General features: G+C 36.4%; 1 protein-coding gene across 1 annotated transcript in view; it reads left to right on the top strand.

The window, feature by feature from the left end:
* LOC141495750 (histone-arginine methyltransferase CARM1-like) overlaps nucleotides 1-11,113 on the top strand; it is a 272,410-nt gene extending 261,297 nt beyond the window's left edge. Inside the window, exons 9-12 of the mRNA XM_074197436.1 lie at nucleotides 1,364-1,449; nucleotides 4,481-4,570; nucleotides 7,137-7,274; nucleotides 11,020-11,113. Coding sequence (XP_074053537.1) covers nucleotides 1,364-1,449; nucleotides 4,481-4,570; nucleotides 7,137-7,274; nucleotides 11,020-11,113 — 408 coding nt within the window. The remainder of the gene's footprint in view (nucleotides 1-1,363; nucleotides 1,450-4,480; nucleotides 4,571-7,136; nucleotides 7,275-11,019) is intronic.
* The last annotated feature ends 2,064 nt before the right edge of the window (nucleotides 11,114-13,177 follow it).

Below are 13,177 nucleotides of genomic sequence, written 5' to 3'. Positions count from 1 at the left end.
CCTCTTCTCATACGCATCCCTCCATCTAAGCTGGCCTGTTTGCAATTCTCTCTCTCTCTCTCTCTCTCTCTCTCGCTATATATATATATATATATATATATATATATATATATATATATATATATATATATATATAAAACATTTCATATAACATTCCATTCTTGCTTTTGTGAGCATACACAGGCTAATCCTTATGCCAGAAAGGCTATCTATCCCTCATCCTCTTATTTATTACCTCTGCCTCTTACAATCCCCTGGCATTCCTTCAAGGCTCAGCTCAAATGCCATCCCCTACACAGGTCATTTCTGATCTATCCTCCTCCTATATTGTGAGTGTTTTCCCCATATGAAATTGCTTTGTATTGCCTTTCATATATTTTGCATTGTCTTAAACTGTGTGCATGCTGTTTCTACCAGTTAAAATCTAAACTCCTTGAGGGATAAGGTTTATATTTTTTTTTCCTTTTGTCCCCAGTAACTAGCACAGCACCTGTTAATCAGTAGGCACTCAATAAATATTTATTGAATTGAATTGACCAACACATGGAAAAAAAATCTGCTTAAAAAAAAAGTCAAGGGGGCGGCCAGGTGGTGTAGTGGATAAAGCACCGGCCTTGGAGTCAGTAGTACCTGGGTTCAAATCTGCTCTCAGACACTTAATAATTACCTAGCTGTGTGGCCTTGGGCAAGCCACTTAGCCCTATTTGCCTTGTAAAAAAAAACCTAAAAAAAAAAAATCAGAGAACTTTACAATTCTATGAAGGCAATCCATCCCATTCCTCCTGATTTCTGGGCCTAGTTCATTGTTTGCTTACAGTGTCTCTCCAAGGAAAAATTACACATACACACACACACACACACAGATATCCATCTGAACTTATATGGCATAGTTCTTGGAAAGCAGACAAAAGCTGCAGGAACTATATAAAAAGCTTTTCCAAAATGGTACAACCTACTTGGCACAGTCTTCAAATACTCAAGTCATCTCCATACTACAAGTCTTAGAATAGAATTTTGTACAGGTCCAATGCATTATCATACCTTATTATCCATATCTGGTCTTAAGTTATACTAGAACACATGTTCCAAGAAGTCAGGTACCATATCTTATCTAGACTTTCTATCTCTCCTAGTACTCTACACAAAATAGATGTTTAGTTAAATGTTTACCGAATGAATTAATATAATTCATTCTTTCCTATACCAGGGTTAGTTTTTTTAATTAAGAACTTGGAATTGAATCTAGAGCTGTAGCTTCATAATTCCATGGGGTTCAGAACTTTTTTAGATGAAAAGCAGCATAATTGATCTTGCCTTCAGATTATCCTGATAAGCTGAATACATTTATGATTATTTTTCACAGGATACATTTGACATTAGGATTTTGATGGCTCAGACAATTAAATATACTGTCAATTTTATTGAAGCCAAAGAGGAAGACTTGCACAGGTTAGTATAAATCATTATTAATTTTAATTCTATCCCAACCCCAACATTCCCCAAAATACTCAGCATTGAATTTTACCACACAGTCTATGAAAAAATTAGGCTAAAGTAATGTATGGGGTCTGGTCATGCCTATGTAAAGTTGTCTTTCTCTGGAGAAATTTTTAAAGGTTCAGCACTGACTTGGTTCTTTCATGTTAGAAGGTTATCTGTTTCCCATGTGATCCCTTATAATCATTTGACTTCTTTCTCCCCATGTTGACCTTAGAGGGAGAGCAAGGGACAGAGAGATTGTGACCTTCCTGGAGATACACAAGAAGCAAGATATTGAAATTCCACAGTGTAGCAAATTTACATGCAATCATAGACTTCAGAAATGGAAAAGACCCTGGAGACTACCTCCTATTCTTCTGTTTGGAGGAAGATGGGAAGACGATCCCAATGGATTTCAATTTGCTTTGGAAATCATTGCTGTCCACAGAGTATCTCATAAATACTAGAAGCATCTGACAAAAATGGGATGTCTGTGAAAGTAATTAATAAAATGTCAAGTGTAATGCAAATTTAAGTATTGAATACTATATCAAATAGAAAGAAAAACTCATGTTGAATCATTTAAAGCTAAAGCATTAACTTAAAAGTTGCTTTTATGGTTTAAATTCCAAGATGGTGAAATTTGTCCAATGTATAATGATTCTTGGTAAAAGACACATTTTTCTTTGGATAAAAAGAAGCAGACAGACAATACATAGACATCCAGAATGAGTCTATAGATTTCAGTGTGTCAGTGAACCTGGATATAATAAAAACCACTTAGCGTCATATAACATTTCATTTGTAATTTTGTGTATTTTATTTTATGAATTATTCTCAAAAAAGGTCAGAAGATGACCTTTACATTCACCAGATGACCAACAGGGTCCAGTACATAAAAAAGGTATAGAATCCCTGCTCTATCAGTTATTAGACTTCTGGTCTATAGCCAGAACTAGGCCTACAACTTTGATTCCCAAAGTAAATCTTGAATACAAAGTGGACTTTCTACCTGATGAAATAATAATTAATACTTTATGTTTTCATGGCACTTGACAGCTTACCAATTGCTTTCATAGACATTTTATTTTTGTACTTAGGACAGCCTTTAGAAATAGTCAAGATAGGTTGGGTCATATTCAGAGTGTTGCATTCATATGTGGGTACCTCATTTTTGGATGGATATTGAAAAAAGCTGAAATATCACCAGAAGAGGATAATCAGGATGGTGAAGGGACTAATGCTAAACAATATTGTCCAAAGACCTAGGATTGTTATGTCTGGAAAAGGAAGAGAACACTTAGGGGAGACAGGATCCATATCTTCAAGAACTTGATGGGCTATCATGAAGGAGATAAATTAAACCTGCCCTTCCTGGTTTCAGATGGCATAATCAGGAGTAGTTAGTGACAGTGTCAAAGAGGAGGATTGTGGCAGCTAGAGGAATCAGTTATTAGAATACTAGATCTCGAGTCAGGAAGGCCTGAATTAAAAGCCAGCCTTAGATATTTATGTCTGGGCAAATTACTTATCTTCTGTCTGCTTAAGTTTCTTCATCTTTAAAATAGGGATAATAATAAGAACTAACTCCCAGAAGGTTCTAAGGATCAAATTAGGTATTTGTATTTGTAAAGTTCTTTACAAACCCTAAAACACTATACAAATGCCCTTATTGTTGTTAATGTTATCATTTATGGAAAGACTTCAAGCTGTTCAGAGCATAGAATTGGCTGCTTTGAGACTTATTGGGATTCCCTTCACTTCAGAAGGAGGATGAATGACTGTCAAGAGAAGGAGATTCCCCTTGAGAAGTGGGCTAGACTAGATAACTTCATTACCTTCATTTTACAAATGGAGAAACTGAACTTCAAGAAGTTGGACTTACTCAAAAGTACTTGGCTCTTAAATTGTGAAATTGGCACCAGAACCTCATGACTTCTGATCCCAAGGCCTATGTGCTTTCTATTGTCCTACCCTGGCTGTATCATAAATCAAGACCATTCCTACAAAACTTTTATGGAAATTCTCCCAGTAGTGAAATCACCTCCCTGAACAAGAGAAGATTGATGATGGCATTCTGATGCTTATGTTCCCCTTCATGGCCTTGGTTAGAGAGCTAAGCAGGCTTCCCTCATCCATCTTGTTGCTTTGGGAATATCCTGCTGATCTTATTTTGATCATCAAAGAAATGGCTATCATTTGTCTTGACCATAGAGAAGGTAGATTTTCTTGATAATGTACTCTCTGTACTCTCTGACTATAAAGACGAATGAGAAACTAGGGAAATTTCAGGGTTACTGTTTTGCATCAAAACAAAAACAAGGCTGAGTTGGTTTGAGTTAAGCTGAGAAAAGATTGAAATTTTGTTCCAATTTACAAGACACTTTACATGTTTCTGGATGAGCTGAACCATATGGAGTGCTCAGATGTCACTGGGCATAGATGAAGGCCACAGAATGATGGTCTGTCGCTGAATCCCCATCTCCTTGAAGACTAAGCCAGACTTTTAAAGTCCTGCCATCACAGCCTCCAAATGCTGTGGTCATTCTAATTTAATCTTTGTGTTCTGACTGGCTTAATTCTGTGGGTTCTTGGCACACCTTTTAAAGTAGGAGTTAGTTTTTTCCCCACATCTGTCATTATCAGTCAGTTAACCAAGGCATACTGAGAGGGAAAGTGTAATGTTCATTGCTATAGCAAAAAAATCTATATCTAGCAATAAAAGTCAGTATAATCTTAGCAAGCTAGCATTGATAAAATAGGAAGAGCATTGGATTTGGGATCAAAAGGCCTGGGATCAAGTTCAGCCTCTGCCCACTATGTGACAGGGCAAGTCATTTTGCTTCTCTAGGACTTCAAGATCTAAACCAATCTCCCCCCTTTCTATAGATGAAAAATTTAAGCCCTAGGTTTAGCCTGAAGGTTCCTTTGAAGATGTAGTTCCATTATATATATAACTCAAGTTTGTGTCCTCAGAAAACTTTCTCATCTTTTCCTACAGGGTGGAAATTCCCTTCATGTTTAATATGATGCAATCTGGTCTCATCCATGGCCTGGCTTTTTGGTTCGATGTGGCATTTGTTGGATCCCTGTATGTATAATAATAATAGTAATAATAATAATAATAATAATAATAATTCACATTTCTAGAGTGTTTGTGCTTTCCTCACAATACTAAATCATCAGGGTAGGCAATGCAAGTATTTTCTCTTTGTATAATTGAGGAAACTGAGACTCAGAAAGTCAAGCAGTTTGCCTAAGGTCACAGAGCTAGTAAGTAAGAGAGCCAAGACTTCCACCCACCCAGACTCTCAATTCAATACTAGAGAACTGATCTTTCAGCTCACATTTTTATAGTATTTTCAGGATTGCAAAGAGCATCTCATGGGATCCTATCATTTCTAACTATAAAGATTAAAAGTTATGAAACCAGTGACTTTGTGATGTTTGTGATCTGGGAATGTTTCCCTTTTACAAACCTACTATTCTTTCTTGCCCTTTTTCTAAAATAGGAGAACTAGCATGAACTAAGTTGACCTAGAAGTCAAAAAGATCTCTGGTCAAACTTGGCTCCATCACATACTGGCTTTGTGACTCTGGGCAAGTCACTTCTCTGTTGTCCCAAACAAGTCTCAAAAACTACAAGTTGTAGAAAAGTTGGTGATCAGAATCAGTGGATAATATTTCCACACCTGAAATTCCTCATGCTAGTGAAATCATAGATCTGAATTCTGCCCCCCCCCGTACTTTTCTTTTCCTAATAAATATGATCACAGTGACTTAACCTTAATTCTGACTGACCTTTGAAAAACTAATAAAATTATAATAATAATAATAATAATGACTCTAATGTTCTAGCTGCTGTTACCTCACAACTGTAATGTACAGATGTTAGTTTTCCAGCTCAGAGTCTTTAATTACAGATTAAATGTGTGTACCTACCTTACAGGGTTGTTTTGAGGATCAAAAAAAACACTTCATAGAATAGGCATTTGATCATTATTCCTGCCCCTAATTACTACTTATGGCAGAATGTGATATTCCTGCAGCCTCCCTTTTTGCTTTGAATACATGCTTATAACTTGTTTAAGGAGGTAAGAAAATTAGTCTCCTAGCTTAGATTGCCAGTTCTTCCTTTGTCCTTATATACTGTGTAACTCCTCCCAGAAAATAACCTTTTTTCCAGTTTCTCAGCCCAGGATGGAGGTGACCCTGGGTTCTTTGACATCATTGCAGTGGATAGAGGCACATACAGTGTCAGAAAGGCAATTGAGGGAGTTGCTGCACTCTACTTCCTTCCCCAATTTGCACTTTTCCTTCTCCAAGATCCCTCCCATTCTTCTTGAGGCATGTTGAAAATGCCAGGCCAGAAGAGGAATTTATACACATGCAAACATGCACAAACTCCAAGAGAAATCTAAGTACATGTCTTAGCCCTAGGCTCCTCCATTCCTAAGTAGAGTATAGAAAGTGAGTACTTTCAGAATAGGAGAGATCTCAGAGATCTCTCATCTAATCTGTACCGGTATAGGAATATCCTTTTCTGTCATTCCCAACAGTGGTAACCCAGTCTCAATTTGAGGACCTCCAGGGACTGGGAGTTTGCTACTTGCTAGAAAATCAAAGTCATTTTCCTGTAACTTTCTACCATAATGTTTCTCCCCTATCACTCTAATGCACAGATATCCATTTCCTAGGCAAGTATCCTTATTTGCTGATTAAATGTATGCAATGACTTATTAATTCTAATGGGGCACAGTTTTTAGTTTAGGACAACTTTAATCATTCATCTTTTTGAAAACTTGGCCATTCCATTTTACCTGGATCTGTCCTACCACCTCTGTGAAGGGAGGGCTATCTGGGAGGTGATGCAGTATGGTAGAGAGAACACTGAATAGGAGAAAGAAAACCTATTATCAAAGGTATCATAGTAACATGAACTTTAAAATGGGAATTTGATCTCTTCCAAATCCTATCTAGCTATCTGAACAGTATTATGGTGGTCATTCTTCTCCTTATATCATTCTTAAACTGTAGGACTTGAGGGAAAGATTATAGGATAAAAGATCTAGAGAGGGAAGGGTCCTTATAGGCCATTTAGTCTGGACCCTCTCCAGTCCCCCTTCATTTTATGAAAGAGGAAACTGAGGATTGAAAAGTTGAGTGACTTTCTGGCAAGTTATATCAGCTTTCACCCAACCCTGTGATCCTTCCTTTAAACGGGGAGACTTTGGGGAGAGGCAAATTTTAGCCCCAAATTTTAAAACATAAAGACCATTCCTAGCTAGTAGACTGTTCCAAAGCAGGGAAGTGACCTGGATGTGTCTCTCAAACCATAGTTTTGTTGACCTCTGCTTTAAATCATAGAATCATAGCTGTAAAACTCAAAGAAATCATAAAATCCGTCCTATCTGCTAATTGTATAGATGAGGAAACTAACACCCAAAGAAGTAAAATGACTTATACAGGGTCATTCAGGCAAGATTCCATGATTTAAGAATTTAAGAAGTCATTACTCCTACATAAAAGAGAGTGACTCTCTGAGTCCAAACTGGAGAATTGTTGGTTTTATTTAGAAATAAAGAGTTTTGACATGACTAGAGTTCCAGTGACCCTTTGTTTTTTTGTTTGTTTTGTTTTGTTTTTTGGCTTGACAGAGTCACAGTCTGGCTGTCCACAGCCCCAACAGAGCCCCTTACTCACTGGTATCAGGTGCGTTGCCTTCTTCAGACACCTCTTTTTGCCAAGGAAGGAGAAACTCTCTCAGGGAAAGTGCTCTTTGTAGCCAATAAGCGGTAAGTAGGCAAACTCCTAGGCAGCAGATTTCTGCTTTGCTAACTAGGCTTGTGAAGAGAGGAGTAGACACCAGATGCTGAAGATCCTCAGAGATGTCAGCCCTTGGAAGGGTCACCTGGTTTTCTGTCTCCACTAAGTCTGCAGGATGGAATTTCACCCTTGGACAGGAGGGCAGAAAAGAAGGGAACTCCAGACAACTACAAGGGCAGTCTTTTCCACTGGATTAAGGAAGAAGAATGAAACCAACCAATTCATCATTCTTTTGCCAAATGATCTGATTTAACAAACCTTTAAGAAAACAGGAAGATAAAGAGCAAGTCAGTCAAATACTTAGACCTAGCCACATCATCAAATTTAGTGCAACAAAATTGATTCCCATTGCAGGGAGAAGTCATTAATGTGACTGCACAAAATTTGTTTGCTTTGTTATCATAATAGATTTAATGATGCCTCTTCATTAATTATCTTGATTTGTCCTTTTTAAAAATTTTTAGTAAGGTTCTTTATTTCTATTTTGCAGTTATCATCAGAGAGTTTGATTTGATTTTTCTCCTTTAGAGTTTTTCCTAGGAGTAGGAGAGGTATAGTAGAACTAGCTCTCGGTCTTTAGTAATCTTCCATGTAGACATAATCTATTCACATGTGGAAAATAGTCCCTGTAAGATTCATAACTAGAGACTACCTTAGAAATCACCTTGTCGAGCTCCTTCAATTGACACATGAGTAAATGGAGGCCAAGAGCTGGAAAGTCACTTGTCCAAAATCGCAATGAGCCAGAATTTGAACCCAGGGCCTTTGCCTCTTGATTACTATTTCCCACTATCTCTATAATAGTCTCTTACTGTCACTCCTTATGGGTGTGACTTATGAAAAATTAGTTCATTAGTTCATTAAGCAGACAATTATTTTTCCTGTCCTTAATCTTGTGAGCTAATGGATAGAGTCAGGGGTATATTGGTAAATGTTTAACAACTGTCTAGAGGGATGTTAACACTTTCTTAAGTCTATACAGTCTATACAGTCAACAACATTACAAATCAATTCCTGATTTATAAAATTTTCTATAAAATTATTAATTCTAATTCAGGCTGGTTTGAGCTGGCTCCAGCATTTATATGGAAAGAGGCCTGGTAACCACTCACAGATGTAGACTATGTCTCTATAAGACTGAAAAATAAACAATTCACTGAACAAATGGATTTTGATATTTTTTGTTTGATTTGTTTCTTTGTCTACAGCTCACCAAAATAATTGGTTTGGCTGTTTTGTTCTGAAGTCTTAGAAGGTATTCAGTACTTTTAGGTACATGGGTGATGTGATAGAGATAGCTAGATGGCTAAAGTGGAGTAAAAAAGTCTTGAGTTAAATAGTCTAGATACTTAACTGGTTATGTGACCACAGGTAAGTCACTTAACCTCTGTCTGATTCCCATTTTCTCAACTATAAAATGGGGATAATAATAATAATGATGATGATGATAGCACCTACCTCCCGAGGAAATAGTTGCCCCTCTTTGAGAAGTATTTTGTTTTGGGATTTTGTTTGTTTTTTAAGCTGGCAGCATCATTATAGCTGGGCAAGAAAACAAAAATCATGATCTTATAGTTTGGGGTGAAACTCCCTCCTCTGGTGCTCCCTTCCAGCATGGGAGTGACCCTGGAGACTTGCTTTTTGCAGTAGGTCACAGGTTCCTATCCAGTTAGAGAGGGCTCCTGTAGATCTGATGACAGACTATTTATTTGTTATCTGAAAACCAGTCTAACTCATAAGTTAAGAGACTTTTCACTAAAGGGTTTTTCCTTCCAACACTTTTCTTTTTCTCTCCCAATCTAACTAGAAGAGGGCTTCTTAACCTAAGGAGTGTATAATAGCTCATGAATAGATTTCAGGGGGAATTTGGATGTGGCAAAATACACTTTATTTTTACTAGCTTCCAAATGAAATTTAAAATTTTTCTTCAATTGCATAAAAATAGTATTCTGACAATATTATTCATTCACTTGCATAAGGGATTTATTACAAATTCTATGTTCTAGTATTACCAAGGGTTGAAAGGAAACTTAGAAACAAGTAGAACTGTCCATGGTAGCTTTCCCCTCACTAGAGCACTTGAAGAAGAGGCTAAATGATCATTTGTTGGGTCTCCTATGACAGGGGTTCTTGCCCAGGTATAGTGTAGACTAAGATGGTGTTCCAACATGGAGATTCTTTGACTTTATAATGAGAGCCACAGTCAAAGTCTTATTTTTCTCTTGAGCCTTGTTTAAAGCCTTTTCTTACATTTGATGATTGATATCTTAGAAAATGAAAATTTTTTTCCTAATCTGAGTCATGTTTCTAAATTAAAAAGAAGAGATTAATTTTAACTAATTTTAAAGTCCTTATGTTTTCTATCTTTTTCATTTGGAACATAAAGTGTTTTCTAGACAACTTCTAGGAATAGTTTTAGTAACAATCACACTTCTGTGGTGCTTTATGGTTTACAAAATGTTTCTTCACAATAATCCTCGTCATATGGAAGAAAAACCTGATCCTAAGAGAACTGAAATGATTTGTCCATGATCACATAACTACCAAGTGTCCCTTCCAACTTTAGGATTCTATCATCCTAAATTACAAGGACAGATTTCAGACTGATAATTTTCTAACTGCCCCAAAGTAGTTCCAACTGCCTTGAGGGGAAATCACTCCCTATTACTGGAGGTTTTCAAATACAGTTTGACTAGTCACTTACTGTCAAGTTGTTGAGGAGATGGCAACTAGGCTCCCTTCCAAATTTGAGACTTTGTGATTCTATAAATAAGATAAAGTGATGTCATCAAAAGAGTGTGAGGCTGTTTAAGTCCTGGCTCTCTTTCTTACTCTAATTTGACTTGGAATAAGTCATTTATTTTCCCTATACCTACCTTACCTTTAAGATGGGGGAGGGGACTTGTGATATCAGTAGGAGGTCTATGCCCCAAAAAGAAAAAGGATCCACATGCATGAAATTACTTACAGTAGCTATTTTGTGGGACAAACAAACTAGAAAATATGGGGGAATGCATACCCATCCATTAGAAACTGGGTGGGCAAATGATGATATATGATCATAAGGATAAACTTCTGTGTTATAAGAAATGATGTATTTTCAGAGAAACTATCTATAAACTTATACAGAGTGAAATAAGTAGAACTAAGAGAAAACTGACAACATTACTATAGACAAACTTTGGAAGATTTAATTCTAATCAACACATAACTAACCATTATTCCAGAGGATCTATGATGAAACATTCTACCTACCTCAGGACACAGAAGTGATAAACTCAGAACAGAAAATGAGGCATCTGTTTTTTTTTTGACAGATCCATATGGAATTTTTTTTTTGCTTGACTATGATATGTGTTGCTCGGGGTTTTCTCCCTTTTTAAATGGGGGGGGGTAGGGAGAATGGGAAAATAGATATTTTTGTTAGTTAAAAAAACTTTTTAAATGAGGGTTATCGGTTTATATCTCTAATATTTGTTTCAGCTCTGATATTCTGGGATTTTTATGATTCATTTAGAGAAGTCGTGATATCATAATTCTAAATTATTTCAGGCACTTGCATGAAATAGTAATAGCACCCCCAATTAAGCAAGAAGGGGGTAGATAGAGATGTCAAATATTTTCCTTTAGTATCTTGAAAATTCTACTCTCAGCCAAAGTAGTTGTAAAGATTGATTATAAGTTAACATGTTTCTTTTCTTTTTGATATTACAGACAGAGTTATGACATTCAGATTGTGGCCATAGTGAATCAAACAGGCTTCAAGTCGGGTAATGTTCTTGACTTAAAGAATCCATTTTTTAGGTAAGAAATCCTTCTCACTATTTCAATTGTAAGTGAAGTATATGGTCTCATTTGATCAGCAGCACAAATAGAGGGCTAACACAACTCTATGCCACTAAAAGGGAAGGGAAAAATGCACCAATAGTAGGAAACTTTTTTAAATGAATTCTACAGATAAACACTGGATTTGGATTGAGAGATCTTGAGTTCAAATCTAGATTGTACTACTTAATAATAATGTGACCTTGACTAAGGTAATTCCTTCTTCTCAGCCTCAGTTTCCATATCCATAAAATGTAATGGGATTAGACTAGATGATTTCAAATTCCCTTACCAACTCTAACAATTTGTGAGTTTATATAACAAAATGGTGGATCAGAAAAGCGATAAACTAGGAGCCAAACTCTTTAAGGGTCTTTAATTATTTGCATAAACCTGGAAAATCACTTACCTTTCTGGATCTGTTTTCTTAAATGTAAAATAAGGGAGTTGGAATCTGTCACCATTAAGGTCTCTTCCAGTTCCAGCTGGAAGATGGAGATGGAGAGCTTCAGAGTAAGAGCACTGGTTTGGGGTTCTCAAGATCTGTTTGAATCCTAGTCCTGCCACTTATTAAAATCAGAATGGTAAAGCCAAAAAGGGTGTTAGAAGTCATCCAATATGACTCTTTCATTTTAGAGATGAGAAACTAAGAGGTAAAATGACTTTTCCTAAGTCATGCATTTAGTAAGTGGCCAAGATGAGATTTAAAAATCACTTGTCCCCAACTAGAACTGTTCCTATAATATCCCATTGCCTCTCCTAACTCTGTGATTAAGAACAAGTCTTTTACTCTCTTAGAAAAATGGTTTTCTCATTTACAAAATGAAAATAAAAATAGTTACTCTAGTTGCCTGAGCAGATTGTTAGGATTCTCAAATGAGATATTGTATATAAAACAATCTTATTGATATAAACTACTAATTACCTTATGACTTTTTAAAATAGCATGTTCTGTTGCATTTAAAATTTTACTCCATTTCAATGCCAGTTTTCAGGAATTTACCTACTATGTAAAGTGTTTCAATGATGTGGATATAATTTCTTCAAAATTTCTAGTAGCTTCCATACTTCCTACACCTCTTCAAAACAAGCTAATTTGAAAACCAACAATGGAAATGTGCCACTAATTAAACAAATTATTAACTCCAATTTGAGCTTCCTTATTAAAAATTTGAGTTTTTACTTGTTTATCATTTTTCTCAAAAGCTTATATTCCAACTGTCTTGGGCATTCTGATATTAAAACATAAAAGAAAGGGTAGGAAATTCAAGAAACTAAATTTTAAAATTCATTTTCAGAAATGACAAATAAAATTATATTTTTGCCATAGAATTTATACTCTTAAAAAGTGCTTTCCATCTTAGCAACCTCGTGAGGTAGACAATGCAATTATTATGACCTCCATTTTTAGATAACAAAACAGTTTCAGAGGCATGCAAGAGTTATACAATTTATTAGAGTCAGAAGTAGGATTGGAACCCAAGTCTCTCCTGATTTTAGTTGAGGGCTCATTTCATCTATCTTGGGTACCTCTCCATTGTATGTGCCCACAAGTTTGCTAAGCCTTGAAACTCTGAAGCAAAGACCCAAGAGCAAACTGTGTGAGCAAATGATTTGGTTGAAAAATATCTGAGTCCCTCCAATACATTGGTAGTTTGGGGTTTAAATTTCATTTTTCTTTTAATCTGTTTCAGGGGGTTGCCAATACCAGGGGCCAGCCTTTAGATGATGTTCTCTCTCCATGCTTAGCTTGTATGGAAAATAAATACACACAGTCTGACAGGAATCCTTTGAAGCTATTCTAGCTTAATAGGACCTACTAGAGGTTTTGTAACACTGAGCTTTTAAAAACTCAGGGACACCCCCCCACACACACAAACAGCATTCTGAGACATTAGAAGGACTTTTGCCTCTTATTTTCAGAGAAGAGTAGTTTGCAAGAGGGGAGGAACTGGTGTGTGTATGTGTGTGTGTGTGTGTATGTGTGTGTGTGGGGGGGGGGGAACATTGCAATCTGACCAGACCCACATGCTTCACATTCTATCTA

The sequence above is a fragment of the Macrotis lagotis genome, chromosome 8, assembly GCF_037893015.1.
Source record: "Macrotis lagotis isolate mMagLag1 chromosome 8, bilby.v1.9.chrom.fasta, whole genome shotgun sequence".
Lineage (NCBI taxonomy): Eukaryota > Metazoa > Chordata > Mammalia > Peramelemorphia > Peramelidae > Macrotis > Macrotis lagotis.
The sequence above is the reverse complement of the archived record's forward strand: the minus strand, read 5'-3'. Positions and strand labels throughout refer to the sequence as shown.